At 39.2% G+C, this 16,839-nt stretch overlaps 2 protein-coding genes across 9 annotated transcripts in view; one reads left to right on the top strand and one right to left on the bottom strand.

Annotated features, from left to right (window-relative positions):
• Positions 1–7,941, bottom strand: part of synj1 (synaptojanin 1) — a 28,549-nt gene extending 20,608 nt beyond the window's left edge. For 4 of the 8 annotated variants that reach the window (XM_038708002.1, XM_038708003.1, XM_038708004.1 and 1 more), the window contains exons 1-7: positions 7,822–7,941; positions 6,729–6,886; positions 6,422–6,508; positions 5,694–5,961; positions 5,208–5,433; positions 2,737–2,820; positions 2,097–2,174 (exon numbers count right to left, since the gene is read on the bottom strand). In XM_038708002.1, the coding sequence (XP_038563930.1) occupies positions 2,097–2,174; positions 2,737–2,820; positions 5,208–5,433; positions 5,694–5,961; positions 6,422–6,508; positions 6,729–6,852 (867 nt within the window). In that variant the 5' untranslated portion in view covers positions 6,853–6,886; positions 7,822–7,941. The remainder of the gene's footprint in view (positions 1–2,096; positions 2,175–2,736; positions 2,821–5,207; positions 5,434–5,693; positions 5,962–6,421; positions 6,509–6,728; positions 6,887–7,821) is intronic. The other 4 variants (XM_038708009.1, XM_038708010.1, XM_038708007.1 and 1 more) reach the window with 1 other exon arrangement.
• A 251-nt stretch (positions 7,942–8,192) lies between these two features.
• On the top strand, positions 8,193–15,468 carry slc46a3 (solute carrier family 46 member 3). The gene is given in 7 exon segments (XM_038708635.1): positions 8,193–8,311; positions 9,285–9,497; positions 10,460–10,714; positions 10,716–11,343; positions 12,029–12,112; positions 12,337–12,493; positions 13,593–15,468. Coding segments are annotated over 6 exon segments (1,440 nt in total). The 5' UTR covers positions 8,193–8,311; positions 9,285–9,305; the 3' UTR covers positions 13,717–15,468.
• Positions 15,469–16,839: the final 1,371 nt, after the last annotated feature.

Raw genomic sequence — 16,839 nt, 5'->3', positions numbered from 1 at the left:
ACCTTTATACCGTAGTGGAAAAAACATGAATGGCATAGGACAACAGCGACACAGGGGCAGCATAGGGAAATTTGTTCATACAGAGACAGATACCGAGCAGCTGAGAAATCCTGTTGCCTGTCATCTCTCAAACACCTTTAATGGAACTTTTAATAGAAGTTTTCCATTGCCTTTCTGCTTGCTTTTTGTCTCACTAACGCTCATACACACTTCATTTTGAGAGTATACCGGTGCTGGCTGAATCACGAGAAACACCAAAGAGCCTTACAGAGAAGCAAAGTCAGGCATGGCTGCACCTTGACAGGCCTAGCAGGACCCCTTTGCAGTGGCTGTAACACGGAAATCTACTCCCTTTGCACTGCACGTCCTTACTTGTTCCCTTGTTGTTCCCCAGCCATTTGTGCCTGTGCACAAACTTTCCTGACATTTATTCATCTTCTTTTGCTTTTCAAATATCTGCTCTTCCTGTCTCTAATAGCTTGTCATCAACGGAAAAGAGGGGAAAAAAAAACAAAACACGTCATCATCCCTCCTGCATCATTCAGATTCTGCCTCCTCATTCTCAACTGATCACTCACTTCAGGTCACGAGCACCATACTCGCATTCTGGATCCAAACCAGTCAATCATTTTTACCACTGCGTTTTCTCTGGGGACATTATTGGGATCTCCAGTGTGCACTTTGCCTCTCACTGTGTCCTTGTGGGAATTTTCCTTCCTTCTGAGTCCAGTTTCTCCCTTTCTTTAACACCGTCTTTTCCTCTGCTTTATGTGTGCCAATTTTGGTTACGCGTGCGAATGGCAGGGCGAGACATTTTGCTCCATGCTGCGTCCATTTTGTCACTCCTTCCTCTCTCTACTGTTGTGCAGGTCTATGTTATGCATATTTAATAACTTCCTGAGATGGCATCTGAAAGGACTCATGTTACAGCTGTACACCTCAGACCAAAATTTTACTCCAGCTCAACAGATAATACATGGAGTGTAACTGTTCAAATAACCCTTTGAACTCTTTGATAGTCCTAAACTACTAAAAGCAATCTCCACAACATATTTCAATGTTACATATCTCATGCCATTTAATAGGTGTGTCCTTGAGTAAAGAAACTGTTACTTAACTATTAATGATAGATAACTAATAAATTAGGTGAGGAAATTCTATCTGTAATTGAATTATTAGACGGTTGAACGCACTTGTTCAGAAGGATTTCTTAATTTGATAAAGGCTCTTTCCCCAAAACTATTATAAAAAACATATTACTAAGATTTTCATCTACCTAGGACTCTAACAACTTATTGATTAAGAGGGGGCAGTACAAGTCAGAGAATAATTCACAACTATTTCTAACGTAAACTAACTGTAGCGAGATCAATAACTCTTCTTCTGGATAAACCGAAACTATCCATCCTGCTCAGGGAATGAATTACAGAGTATAGGCAGGAGAAAAGAAGCCTACTAAGCCACAATCGGTAGAGGGGACTAAGACCTAAAAGAGGGCTTTATAAGCAGGAGGACTACAGTTATGTCTGAAAACAACCCCGAGCCCACGACCCTGTGTTTTGACCAAACCATAGACCTGAATAGGATAATATGTCTTGGCTCCTCTTGGCCCTCCAACAGAGTTAACAGCTCTGTCTTCCATATTATCAATCAACACTTATCCAGTTGCCTGGGGAATATCAGCTAAGTGAAAGAAAGGGAAGTGGTTAGGGAATGTTTTCAGACCAGGCTCTCACCTGACCAAAGATGTCTGGGAGCTGAGGAAAACAGAAAAATGCCCTTTACCAACCACTGTATCTATCATTAACCTCCCCCACGTCTGAACTAATCCACCAGTCTGTGCAATGTCAGGACAAGGGCAGGACAATCCCAGAGATCTTGTTTATGGTGTGCATGTAATAGGTGATTCTAGTTCCTGCTTTAAATCTCCAAAATAGCATTACCTGGACAGGTCCTGTGTATGGGACCTGGATAAAAATCAATAATGGGATTGCCTTGGTTTTCACCCCTGGCCTTTGGCATAGCACAGAGAACCCCCTATCTGCAGTATGAAAGCGCCAACACCAGCAAGAGCCAAAAAAAAGAAAAGGTTATACCAGGTGGGGGTTCTCATCCAGCGCTTTAGGGTGCCGATTCTCATTCAGGTGCAACAAAACACCTTTAATGGACTTTTTCTGAACACAGTATGGACAAAATGTGTTAAAACTAGGATAAAGATATCCAGTGTAATTACAAGGAGACATCTCATTCTCTAAACACTGTCTTAAAGCTAGGGTAGACATGTTGGAGAACTAGCAAGAGAGAGCTAGACTTTGAACGTATTCAAACAAAAAAACACAACAGAACAGCCCCTTCCTTCAGGTCTCCTTCCAAAGCATCTTTTCATAGGTAATTAGTGGACCGGCAGAGTGTTCGGGGTAAGTAGGTAGGTGGATAGGTAGATAGGTAAGCCAACAAATAATTTCAGAATGAAACCTTACAGTCCGATGACAGCCACATTTTTGTGTCAAAGCATTTGATTTATTGATTGCTATCGGGATGTAAAGAGAATTTCAACAAATATAACAAAAAAAGATTCTGTATACCCTGGCTTTAACACACAAAATGCCAAATGAAAGGTTTTTTGTTTTGTTTTGCAAGAGCTCCAAAGATGAGGGCTTATGATTTTCATGTAATGAAAAACCTCACATTCACCATTCAATTGTGGCTGTACGTGATAGATTTAGTTTCCATTACCTGGATTCCTGGCTGTTCCCAGAAAAGAGGAATGGACCCACGGATCTGTATGAAGGATGAGACTTTGTCATCCAGAAAGATAACCTATACAAAACAAGAGGAAAGTTTGGTTAAGTTAATTTGCAATGTAACAGAACACACATGTAGTGATAAAAACACTGTATTGCAACAAATGTAAAGAAAAGAGAAAAAAAAACAGATTAAACACTTAATTTCAAAACAGACCCAATCGACCACCCAAACAACAAAACAAACTATGGAAATTAAAAGTAATACAGCCTTATTAAAACTATACCAAACTAACATAATTTAAAATCATCTATGACTGTAAAATGTAGAGAGGGAAATGACTCTAAACAATACTAGCATGTGTGTCTGTGGCCGCTTTGTCAGGACACAAAGGAAACGTAAAGGAGAAATCAGAACGACACACGCACATTTGTGAGGCCCAAATCACTCAGCATCACCAAAATCTGTCAACACTACAGGGCCAAAATAATCAGAACACCTGACAATACCATATTATCCAATACAAAAACTTTGCAATTACCACTATACATCTGAAGCTTGTAATGTTCAATTTCTATTCAGACTTTAATGTTGACTGACCTCTATGGTCATTTTTGAGGCAGCAAATACGTGTGGATGCATTGCATTACATTGCATTGTAACTCTAGTAGTTCCATTTATTCTGTCCAACCTACAGCTTTGTGTTTGTTTCCTGAAACAGGAAAAAAGGAACTATAAAAAAGGGAAACAGTTAGTTGAAAAGTAAGCTTGCAAATTCATATTCATGTGTTTTCTGTCAATGTGTGGACTGAAATAAAAGCGTGCAACAGATTTGCTCCTGAACAGTCAATAGATAACCAGTGTTTAAATAGACTGTATTAATCAAGGTCACGTGACTCTAAACACAAATGTGTCCATGATACATGTTGAAACCACTTAGACTATTCCACCTATTATTTATTAACTGAGTCAGTATTCCATACACATGACTCCTCTATCAAGGCAGTTGGCTGACCACCAGGAGTCTAGGTTCTGCTCGAGGATACTGTCTATTAAAAGCGAGTTTTTCCTCGCCACTGTCACCAAGTGCTTGCTCATGGTGGGAATTATTGGGTCTCTGTAAATAATATTATTTATGTAAGGTCTAGACCTGCTAAATATGACAACTGCTCTGAGATAACCTTTTATTGATTTGGCAATATGCAATTGAAGTGAAGCTGAACAGGCCACAATATGCACAAAGAATACTAACATCACAGCTTTAAAGCTTTCAGCAGTACAGAGGTACCAGCAAGGATGCCCACTCTCCCCCTCATTATCCACAATTTTCACTAAACCCCAGCAGCAGCCATTCGTCAACATGTCAATATGACCGGTCTCCAAACTGCTAACACACAACATAAAATGAGTCTTTACGCAGATGACATAGTGCTCTTCCTCCAAAACTCTTCAATATCATTGCAAGACACCATCTTATAGAGCTGTATTTCAAGCTACTCTATTGACTGGACTAAACCAATCATCCTCCCTCTCAGCATAAATAGCTGGGAGCAGCAACCCATACACCACTTTATATTATATTTAGGTATCAAGATTTCCCCCAAACATGCCAGAGTTGTTTAATCTGAAACTCACCCAATTACACTGAACAATAAATGATGACCTTTCAACATTGGACAATGCTACCAATATCCATCATGGGCAGAACAGCAACAATAAAAATTACAACACACCTAAAAACAAATGATCTGTTTTCAATTAGGCCTATCCCTATTCAGCCATTAGTTTCAGATTTTCTCAACAACACATCTCCAAAAAAAAACTCCCATCTAAGAAAAACAAAAAACTGATATCCAAATCTGACAACAATATCTGTAACACCAGTAAATTGGCAACAAGATCTATTCATCAATCCCACTGCCGACTCCTGTCTCCTGAATAACTAACATTTACACGTAGCTCATACAGTACAAGGTAATCCACAGAGTGCACCTCACTTGGCAAAAAATGTTTAAAATGGGATTCGCACACTGAAAACTGACTGCACACAAAACATCCGTGACTCCTACTTCCACACTACTTGGCACTGCACTCCCATTTCCTCTGTATGATGATGTATATGTATATGATGATGATGACTGTCAATGTCAAACTATTTTGCTTTCCCGTCTCAATGCCACACGTCCACCATTGTTTAACTCTGTCTCACTTCTTTTATTGTTTTGTTATATTGCACCAATGAAGAAAAAAGTAAACAAGCAAAAACAAATTGGCTAAAGCTTTTCAGTGTGTGGCAGAATATGTCACTGCCTCCCGCTGGGCTTGCTCTGACAGGCACCTGACAACAGAACTTACATGCTTATAGCTTATAGAAACTGATGCAACTGATGATCACCAGCTTTTATCAAATTACCTCATCATAAGAAGAGAGATTCAAGAAAACTGTCAAAGGTCTGAGTCACCTGTTCAGTCTCCACAAAGTTGGCCACCTGACCATCGTCATTTGTTCCTCGGACATTGAATCGCGTGCCAGCTCGCTCTGAGCTGAGGCGGGAGAAGATGCAGGCCTTGGCCTGTTTGTGCCCTGCATAGATAGTCCTGATCTCAACACCACCACACATCAGCCTCAACAGCCAGTCGTCACAGTTTACTCCATAGTGTTTCAGGTGCAGGTGCAGAGATTGGTTCCTATTGGTTCATAAAAGACAGACACAATAGTAAACACAAAGACAAATTCAGTGTGAACAGTGAATTCTCACACCTTAGCAGCAAATCACACAGACCCCATTATTACACATTCAGAAAAAAATATTTTACCACAACGTCTACAGTGCAGATTGCAGAACACTTATGTACAGTTCATCTACTACTACAGAGATTTTAAAAGCCAAACACCTGCCTTCTAGTCTCCTTATAACCTTGGAACAGTAATCATTTCATGGTCTTACCAAAAGAAGCGGTTATCTGTAGTGTCTTCTAGAATCCTGCGATGTGCATTGAGACTCAAGTCCATGCTGACTCCAGAGGCAGACCAGGCAAAGTAGAAGTGTCCTGAGTTCAGGACCTTTCGCACCTCAGCGATGCGGTCCTCATCTGCTGGATCATTCTTCAGTGATATAAAGTCTGTCTGTGTGACCCTGAAAACCTCTGAATCCTGTACCTTCCCCACAGAGCTGCATCCTGTCACAACCACCAGACTGTGAAGCATGGAGTCACCTGCAGAAGTAAGGTGGAGTATGGCAAAAAGAAAGGGACATGAGCAGGAAAACATTATACATGGTGGATTGTAAAAAGGAAAGGTTGGAACCAAGCAGTATGTCAACAGATATGAAGCATTTCATTAAGACAATATTTAAAAAATAACTATTTAGAGACTGCACAAGAAATGGTTAATTAAACTTTGGTGCAGCTTTATAGGAAATCACCAGCCAAGTCAAATCTCAGCCATCTATAAGACTGAGCTTTAATCTTTTACACTGTGTTTTCCTTGTTGTGATAACAAGAGCCTTCAAGGTCATGTAGAGGACAGCACAAAGCAGCTTATAAGTAAGCAGCACCAGGACTACAAACCAGAGAGCCTTCACAGTCACACAAGAACCTGGGGGTCACACTCTGGACTGGACCCAGGACATTTCTGCAACAAGCAATAAATAAAGAAGATGTTTCTATAGCTTACCCAGGTTTAGGCGGAGGACGCCCAGGATTCCATAGGCATCAACAATCTTGGTGTATGTGTTTTTAATGGCATCCTTCTCTGCTGCCGCTAGATACAAACAAAAGCAAATTAATGTAAAGAAAACATTAGTAGTACTCTCCCTTAAACCTAAAGTTAAATGTAGCCTGCGACTTAATCATAGCACAGATACAGTCAATCATATGTCTCTTATAGCTTTATTTCCCCTTTACCATCCTTATTTGGGGCAAGAGTTGAACAAGTATTTCAATAATCTCTCATTACAGTGCAATCAAACAAGGTGCCTTACACAGAACGGCAACAGCCCCAGATTCAAACATGAGGCATTCTTCCCTGGTCCTGGTTTCCACTATGACACTGTAGGGTGGTGGGTCCAGCTTGTGGTAGATGCGATATCCCTTGCTGAAGGCCATTGCTGATCCGAGATGAAAAAACCTATATTATGACCTGGAAACCAAAAAGAATTAATGACAGAAGATCAGATAAGAGGCATTCCCAGTCAGACACAACATCTGCAATTTAATTGTTACTAGAGAACAGCATGATCTAATTATTTTTGATGGAGAGATGACATGATCAGACCATACAGCTCTTGCTTTTTAGGATGCTTGGATCAAAAATTTAGTTATAAAATGATGTATTGCATACGTTGTGACTGAACCAAAGAAATGCGTTACAAAAACTAAATGTTGTTACTTGTACACCACTCTGCTTGCGGGTAATACAATAGTACGGTTTCATTTTTCTTAATTTCTAATGAATCGCCTAACGTTTCCAATTAAGGAAATGTCATATTATTATGCAATAACGTTACAAATTGCGAGATGATCAGAATGACGAGAAAACTTTCATTGTCACTGTCAATTACGGACATATACATTACGAGCCCACTCACATATGAAAAATTAATCTTTTTTTTAACTGAATATCGCAGGTAGGCCGGGGGACTCATATATCATCCATCCTGACACGGACAGTCACGACTTTGTCGAGCAACTGCAGCAGGCGAAGCTAACGCTAACCCGCCAGCTAATAGCCGCTAGACTGACAAACAAACTAAGAAAACGAGAGACATAAAATGATAAAGCGAAACCAACTTGCTATCTTTCACCTATCTAACGCTAGCTGGCAACGTTAGCTAAGTGAGCTAAATTAATCACAGGAATAGCTATGGTTAGCTGACGATATTTTGATGATGTTATACGGTCATTTTACTACCTGAACGTCCGGGATAACAAGAAGACAGTTACAAATGCATTAATTTGAGCGACTCGGCCATGTAAATCATATACATCTGTGCAAGCATGTACATTTCAGCTTTAGCTTACAATTGTATGTTCGATTTCAATCACACAGAGGAAGTGCTACGGATTTCACCTTACCGTTTCCCCCGCCGGGCTGTTACTCCGCTGTCACAACAAAATCCTTCCCGGTGTGTTGGCAAAATGGTACATTCCGACGCAAAGCACGCCTACCTCACGTTACCGTAATACGTAGTGAAATGGTAGCGTGCGCTTTTCTACAAGGCCAACAGAAGCATTTTTTTTGGTACATAAATAACAAAAAATTGCAAGCTAAATCCATTAGAAGTCCCTTAGAGGTCAATCAAACACGTTAGGTTAATATACATTAAAAATCATTTTACAGTCACAAATTGTTATCGTCCACTTAAAATTATGACTGACAGCTCCTCTGTCGAATAAACGAAGCCTTGGTGGACTGCTGTCCAATCGTACATGGTGACGGGCGGGACTTGGGTGTTTCATAACAACGCCGTGCACTTCAGTATAAAATGAGCTCTGATCTACCTCGTAAACAGAATGTTTGCCGGGTTCAATGGATTGAAACGTGATCAAAGCGATTTTCTGAAAGGTATGTGTTAGACTGTATGTCTTTGTCAACACTCTATATAAGAAAATAAGGTATTGGTTAAGCTGTTGTTATCTTACATTGTGTGTTGCCTAAGTTACATATTGACCTAGCCCAGATCAACAGCATTCTGTATTTAAGGCAACAAACAAACATTAAAGTTACATGGTTATAATGCTTTGCAAACTCTGCTGGTATGCTTCTCTTAGTTTAAAACGGCAAAACACATCAGCAATGGTAAATGAAGTTAGCAGCAAAATCATTGGGATTTAGCAGATAAAGCTAACTGAACTATACAATAGACTGACTGACTGTCTGATAGTTCTCACCACCTGCATGCAGAATTTAAGATGCTGCCTTCTGGTTCCCGCTTCGGTCAACCACAGGCCAAAACAAATCGATATAAATTCTCCTCCGTTCCCTCTGCTATCTCTCTGCTTAACTCTGTAAAGAATAGGTAACGTCTGCACATAAGGTTCACTTGAACTTAAACTTTTAATGTTGTGGTATTCATCTACCCATTGGTCTGACCCTGTATTTTTAATCGATGTTGTCGTCTTTGTTGTTATGTACTGGGTGTCACCTTCTTTGCTACTGCAGCAAAACTAATCGCCCCTTGGGGACAAATAAAGGTCTTGAACTTGAACTCTCTCATGGAGGATCCTCAAAAGGCAAAAACAAATACACAAATATTATCTGCACTTCCACGAGGTAGAAAATTTTGTGCTTTTTAAAAAGGAACTGTGTTTTTTCGTGTGTTTACCCTGCATACTGTACCTGACCATCTAAGTGAAATGTTGAAGGTTGCAACTTGCTACAACATAATGGTCTTTATCGAGCTGTTTAATATTCTAAATTAGTTACATTTAGTGTAAAACAAAAATGACAATGCCTTACTTAAGCACTGTCATATTTTAAAAACCCAGCTTCAGTTAACCTGTCTTTTCACCTTTTCTTTCCTTTTCTGTGTTTTCAGGGAATCTTGCTGACCTTCAAAATGAAGGGTCTTTTCCTCGTGGAGCCGGTGGTTGCCCTGTACGCTTTCTCCAGTTTTCTCATCTATCCTCTTGTTCAGCAGTATGTGTACCGGAGGTTCTGGCAGCAGGTGACAAACACCACCTATCCCATCTCTGACAACACCTCCAGATGTGCAGCAAACAGCAGCAGCAACTATTCAAGCTACCATGAGGTAAGTCACTAATCACTGGATGTAAGAGAGCATGCATTTAAGCAACTCAAGGCAAAGGAGTATTCCCAATTACAAATATTTGGAGGATGTTTCATTATATTTTTCCTTCCACTTAAAACACAACATTTACAGTCTAAGAACGACTGACATTTTGTAATAACATTTATAATGTCAATAATTTTTTTTAGACTTTAGAGACAGGCCTGCCTTCTATATTGTTATGCATGTGACGATGACTGAAATCGTTGTGTCATGGTCTCTGTGCGCTTATGAAAAGAAATGTCTTACTGACAGCAACCTGACACAGCATACATTCACAACCCTTTCAGATCCCCTCTTGCGACACAGCTCATATAAAAAGAACTGATTCACATCCTGCGCTATAAGGTGATATGCAAGGGAGACATGAGACTAAATTTTACTGCTCTGAACTCATACAGACATACTGTAGTAGCAACACTTTTGCAAAAGAGTGATAATCTTATTAAATCACTTATCCTTTCAGAGCACATAATCACTTTTCAATTCACAACAATTGAGTCTGCAGTACACCAGGGCTTACTGAAGGATTTAGAAGAAATGGCCTTCAGCAAAAGGTATTGGTACCGTTTTTTTGTTTTGTTTTTTTATGGTCATGTAGCAGAAGAATAAAACGGAACAAGGAAGTGAGAAAAAACGCACTGATCTGGAAATGCCTGTTTTTGTCTGAGAATAGCCACTCCTGCACCTGTTGTTCACTTTGTTCCTCTGGCCCTGAATAAGAAAACCTGCGCTGCTTTCATGACATTAGATTGCCACTATCTCTGTTTAAATTATGTCATGTGTAGGATTGTTGCCAGCATGTGAGTAGTTATTTTGCATTCTGAGGCCTGCTATCACAGTTGAATGTGGACAATCAAGTGTTAGTCCATACATTTTTTTTTTTTTACGCTTAACTATGCTCTCTCTTTCTGTGTTTCCAGGAGGTACAGAGGCAGGCATCTATTTTCTTCCTTTACACAGACCTCTTCTCCACAATCCCCTCTTTGGTTGTCACACTCTTGCTTGTGGCCTATAGTGACAAGGGAGGACGAAAGATCACAATCATAATGCCTTTGATTGGCATGCTGATCTACACCTCGGCCTTCCTGACAGTGTCCTTCTTTGAGCTCAACATTTACTTGCTCATTGGCTCCTCAATTCTCACTTCTCTGTTTGGCGGCTTGGGTACATTTCTGGGGGGGCTGTTTTGCCTATATAGCAGACTTGTGTGAGGATGGTCGTGAGAAGACACTGCGCATGGCTGGACTGGACATGATGATTGGCCTGTTGTCTGGGGTTGCCTCAATATCAACCGGCTACTTTCTGAGAGCTGCAGGCTTTAACTGGCCTTTCCTAACATCTGCGTTATGCCAGTGTTTGATCCTAATCTATGCCATTTTCATCCTAGAAGAGACCGTAAAGAAGGTTCCCACTAATGCCATTATTCTAGATGGGTCTCCTCAGCGCTCAGCCTTGAAACAAATGATCCACAGGGTCTACCAGATGTTTGTAGGGGCCAGCCGCAAATACACAACTGTCTTGATCCTTTTGATGCTCATCTTCACCTGCTTCTCCTTTGCATATGTGGGTGGGATCACCTTGATCACACTATATGAGCTTAATGAGCCACTGTGCTGGACTGAGATTTTGATTGGTTACGGCTCAGCACTGTCCACCACTGTGTTCCTGGTCAGTTTTGTGGGAGTTTCAGCATTCACGTACTGTGGTGTGCCACAGTTGGTCATTGTCCTGATGGGGATCCTGTCCGTCGTATCAGGCATGGTCCTGCTGGCGTTTGCTAAGACCACTTTACTGATGTTCATAGGTGAGGAAAAACTTCTATAACAACTGTGCTGCTGAATGACTAAACCTTGCCTGTTAGCTGTTTACAAGGTTAACCATGTGCTGGAACTGAATTATTACCTGTACCTGCTTTTATTTTAGCTTGCCCTGTTTTCAGAGAAGTAATGTATAATTTAGTTTCACTTTAACTGTAGGTTAGATATTGGAAATTGTGTTTATATTATGTACTGGAGTTTTGGCCTTTTAGCCTTGTTTAATAACTGACATAAACTGACAATAATAACCAACACAAATGAAGCAATGTAAATATCTGTTTATGTAGCCCTTTTTCCAAAATATTACAAGCAGCTCAAAGTGCTGTATTTAAAATAAATGGCTGTAAAAAAAGACATGTCAGATCATATTATAAATAAGAGTGTACTTTTATTAGATTATTGCACTGTAAACTGATGAGACATAATTGGTGAGATAATTTGGATATGTTATCACTTCATAGTTTATTTAAATTATCATGTTGCCATTATCCAAATTAAATTACTTTCATAAGGTTTTGCACATGTTTGGAAACATAACCTTAAACAACTGTGAAATATGGATTTACTCTAATTATGTTGTATGTATTTTACAATTTGGAGTGGCTACATTATAGTGCATTGCATGCAATATTACATATTATATAATGTCTGTCTGTTATTTGTTTACCACAGTGAGGGTGCCAATGCTTCTCTCCATCATGCCATTCCCTGTTCTACGCTCCATGATGTCAAAGATCATCTCAAAGTCTGAGCAGGGTGAGTGAGTTTAAGGCTTTAGAGGAGCCACAAAACCATGTCTGTGTTTGAGTCCACTGAAGAGTTGCCTGTCACAGCAAACTGAAAACAAAGCACTCCAAGTTTCTCTACCTTAGAGTGAAGGGGAATCATTGAACTAAACTGTTTGTTTTTAGCTATCTTGTCAGTGACCCTGCCATATCTTAGTAGTTCTGTTCTATTCTTTCCTGGATGTGTTTTTGCAGGAGCCCTGTTTGCCTGTCTTTCCTTTCTGGAGAGTTTAAATAACAATGTATCAAGCGCAGTCTTCAGCAGTGTTTATGCTGCTACGGTGGCATGGTACCCTGGGTTCATCTTCCTGTTGTCTGCAGGACTCTGTGTCATCCCTTTGTTTCTCCTAGGGTAAGTTCATCCTGTCACCAGTGTAGATAACACAACATTAAATGACCACATTGCTTTTGCATGTTTTATTACAAATGCTATTAAAGCATACAATCACAAATTTCAACAACTAATTTCCTGTTGTACCTACCAGGCTCTCTTGGCCTCATTCACTTTAGTATGCCATAGATATTAAAATGTCACAGCTTGAATTGTGCTTGAGATGGGTCATCCATCAGTGTTTTTGTTTTTTTGTCCAGGTAATGTTTTAACACGTTGCAAGCAGGAACCATTCTCCATTTTCAAAACTCTTCTCATGCATTGTGTCCTTTTTTGCATTAATGATGAATAATTACTTGACCAACACATACAAATACAGTCAGTCTGTTTGTCTTGGTAAAGAGAGATGGAGAACTATTTAATTTAAGCAGAGAGTATTCTAGCCAAGTGGGGTTTTTTTTTTTTTTTTTTTTTTTTCTTTCTACAATAAAAACGGAGCAGTTTGTCGTAGATATGCTTCAGGTGTAGAGCTGTACTCTGTGGCTAGAGTTACATGACAAACTTTTTTCTGCTGAGTCACTATTTGCCAGTTTGGCTTAAGTAGAAAAGAGAAATGCTTTGCTTTAGTTGGGGCTGTCGGCAAACAAGAAAACTCAGTTCCTCATTCCTGCATTTATCATCTGAGTTAGCAAAGTAGTGCTGCTGGCTCCGGTGTAGTGTGAAACAAAACCCCTTAAGTGAACCCACCCCTGTCACATGTACTGCTTCTTCTGTTACATAGTTGGGTAGTTATAGAATAACAAAGCCACTGGTTCAGCAATCTTAATTGAAACCTGTATGTTGCAGCCATTTTTAACATCACTATCCCATTTAATACAGGAAAAAAACAGCACATGTCTTGCTTGCATGTTCCAATTGGGTGTTAGGTCTCGTTGAAACATTGGAATTTTGATAGGTTAAAGTGTTTGGTGGAAATGTCTCTAACTCGGGCAAGCCGGGGCAGGTGTGTAGAGGAAAAAATGTAGAGGAGGCAACTGCCCATTTTAGTTGGAATAGTATAGAGACCGTAATGTATCCCATGTTTGCCTGCTTCTCTTATGCCTGTTATTCCACATTTCAGGGTGGTGGGTCTGATAGGAGTGGATGTTGCCGAAGAGGCAAAACGGGCAGAGCCTGACGTCTCAGGGGAGGAGGATTCTTTTGAAGATCAGAACGACACCAGTCCTCTTAGCAGAGCCACATAGACTGCAGAAATCTCACCAGCACTTAATAAATACAATATATAGCCATTTATTCTGATACCTTTCCAAAAGTACCTCAGTGACTCTTATGTTAATAATGCAGGTTACACATTCATCTCTCTTGAATTAAATAAATGTCAATGTGGTAGCATAAATAGGATATAAAGCATTTCAGTGAAGACATGTTAAGTGACATACATGCATCAAATATAACAGGTCTTTAATTGGGAATCGTGTGTTAGCATTTTCAGACATTATTTATACCTCAAAATGGCCTGACATTACTGCTACACATTGAAAAAGAACTTCACTTTTCATATAGTTTTACAGTGTGATATGATTTGCAATGTGACTTGTCTCTTTGTCTCTCCCTTTTAGTGCAATATTAGTTAATGTCTTTACAGCTCCACTGGCAACCGTTTCTAAGAGGAAATTTAATTCAACACACCAACTATGCAATGTCACACAAATCTTGTTTACTATTTACCATTTTATCTTTCAAACAAGTCTACAATTAGTTAATAAAATGCTAATGATAAAATCTGAAACCCAAAATAAATTAGCAAATATTGTAGCATACTGTACATGTGAATGTCTAAAAAAGGTCAAACCGTGAAGCATGTATCCCCCAGAGCGAGGTTGGGAATTTTAAAAGGAACCAGTCAGTGCTTTTATGCTGTTTTTATGACGCTTTTATTAAAGTTGTCCTCTAACATTAATGTTAGGCGATTGGTATGATAAGGAAGGAAAAGAGCCTTATGATGGCAAAAGCTTTTCAAGTTCAAATGACAAAAAGATAACCATTAAATGTTTAAAGTTAATTAAAGGTTTTTGATGGAAAAATGGTGGGTGGTTTATAAAGTGTGACCAGAATATGTTATTTTTATGTGTCTACCCTTTACTCTGCTACAACTATTAAATTAAAACAGGCAATGACATAGTTTTATTAATTTATTTGTAGTAACCACTATTTTGTTTTGTGAATCAATTCCAAATGTATCATACAAATATAATTGGACACACTTACACAAATATAGTGTGGTTTTTTTGTTTTTTCTTTCTTTTGAAGTTTATCTCGAAAGTGCAAATATTCAAACAATTAAAATGTTTTTCACGTGTGGTATCTATTATCAATTTCCTTAATGTGTATGTTTATGTCTTTGTCTCTCGGCTTAGCTGTAGACCTCTGCATTGCGTCCACATCTCTGAGTTGTTAAATGACTCAAACCGACTTGAAAGAAGTGAAACAAAATGATAAATCTGATAATCAGGCTGCCCCTTCCCCACTCTGTGCTTAGAGTTCAGTTGCAAGGTTAGTTTTTCTGTAGTCACAGATTCACCAGTCAGCGGTGACAAAATAAAATACATTCATTTTTAGGTTGTCTTTAAAGTTGTGGGTGTTTATGGCATGAGTTATTTAAATATGTATGCTGTTTCCCATGCAGCTTAAGAACAGAACATTGTAAGTGATGTTGTATTTTATATATTAGCCACTAGGTGTCACTCTTGGTCTAGGCTTACAGGCACACTGACATGCTACCCCCAAATGTCATCAGCCAGTAACAGACATGTAAAGCCCAACATAAAATACCCAGCTATTGTAGACATGGTAATAAAGAAAATATGTTATGTTAGGATATGTTTTTAATCCTGTAAGCCGTCTTAAATAGATGAAATTGTTAAAGATATTAATGTAGCTGTAAATCTCTTATATGTATTCACTCATTTTCATTAAAAATGCTTAAGTGTACCCTGCTCTAGATTCCCTGTTTTTTTTTTTAAAGCTACAAAGGGACTATTGAAAACTCTATAGGTTTAACTATAACAAACTTAATTATGTTGTCAGCACAGACATGGTTTAATTTAATGGTCTGATAATTAGTTAAGAGCTTTCTCCACACAACATCATGTTCCTAATACTAGAAAAATGTAATTTTTGAGCAGAATGTAAGTTGCCAAGTGCAATTAATATCTAAAAATCTATCTAAATCTAATCTAAAATGGTTGGTGACTGATTCCTGTTGATTAAAGTGAAATAAAGTCTGCCTTTTTCCCACTAATGCAACACTTCAGTTTTTAACTTGACACTGAAACATCATTTGTCTCACACCTCAAAGTTATTGTATGTGATTTTCCTGTACCGAATTTTCCAAGGTTCCCACCTCCTTTCTTTATCCTCTACAGAGAGCGGTCATTATTGTGCGTGCATGCATGCATGCATGCATGTGAAACCTATTTTTCTTAGACTCGCCCTGTCTCTGTGAGATTCAAGGAGAATGTGTAAGCATGCAAATGTCCTGCGGATGATGAATGGACATCAGAAATCCTGGCAGGCATCCCATCAGATTGCATGCTTAGTTACTGGACCACTGTGTTAGTGTGGAAACAGAGAAGCATGTAACCAATGTCTGCCACCACAAAAGATATATGAGATGATGTATACAACCCTCACATGAATATGCCAAATAAAATCAGATTAGACATTCACATGATGCATCATGGGTATACTTATCAGCTCAGCTTTAAATCGGATCTGTTTGTTACTGGGATGTTCCGTCTGCACATTGATTCTATCTGTTAAAATGTGACTTACACAGGAGCATGGGAATCCCCCATGAGAATGGACACTAGCTGTGGAAAAGGTAAAAACTAAAAAAATCATTCAAGACAAATACAACTTGGATTAGCTTGTTTGAACTGAGGACCAAGCTGGTTTGGTGTGAAACCATGTAACAGACGTCCTCACACTTAAGATAGAAAAAAAAATCCTGTTGCTTTTGAACATTGTTAAGCAGAAACATGCCAGTGAAAGTGTTTGCAACCCTCCACCCCCCACTTTTAAATTTACACACGGTACGTCAGTTTGAATTGGCTTCATTCACGGAAACCCAAATGACGTCTGATCTTAATGTGCAGTTATTTGATTTCCACCCTTAAGTCCTGAGAGCCTTGACTGCAGCTTGATTGTAAGGTAATGTTGACGCTTAGTTTGAATAAAGCTCTCAGCGCTGGAGGTTACACGAGGGATCATCTGAGGCAAAGCCTGCTTGGCTCCAAACATGAGGTTTCTGGTTAAATTAGAGATGGAGGTGTGGTGAGCAGTGACGAGAGTTTGCTAGCGAGGGG

Source organism: Micropterus salmoides, unplaced genomic scaffold, assembly GCF_014851395.1.
Source record: "Micropterus salmoides isolate LMB-PRFRI ecotype aquatic unplaced genomic scaffold, ASM1485139v1 Ms_hic_scaffold_9, whole genome shotgun sequence".
Taxonomy (NCBI): domain Eukaryota; kingdom Metazoa; phylum Chordata; class Actinopteri; order Centrarchiformes; family Centrarchidae; genus Micropterus; species Micropterus salmoides.
The sequence above is the reverse complement of the archived record's forward strand: the minus strand, read 5'-3'. Positions and strand labels throughout refer to the sequence as shown.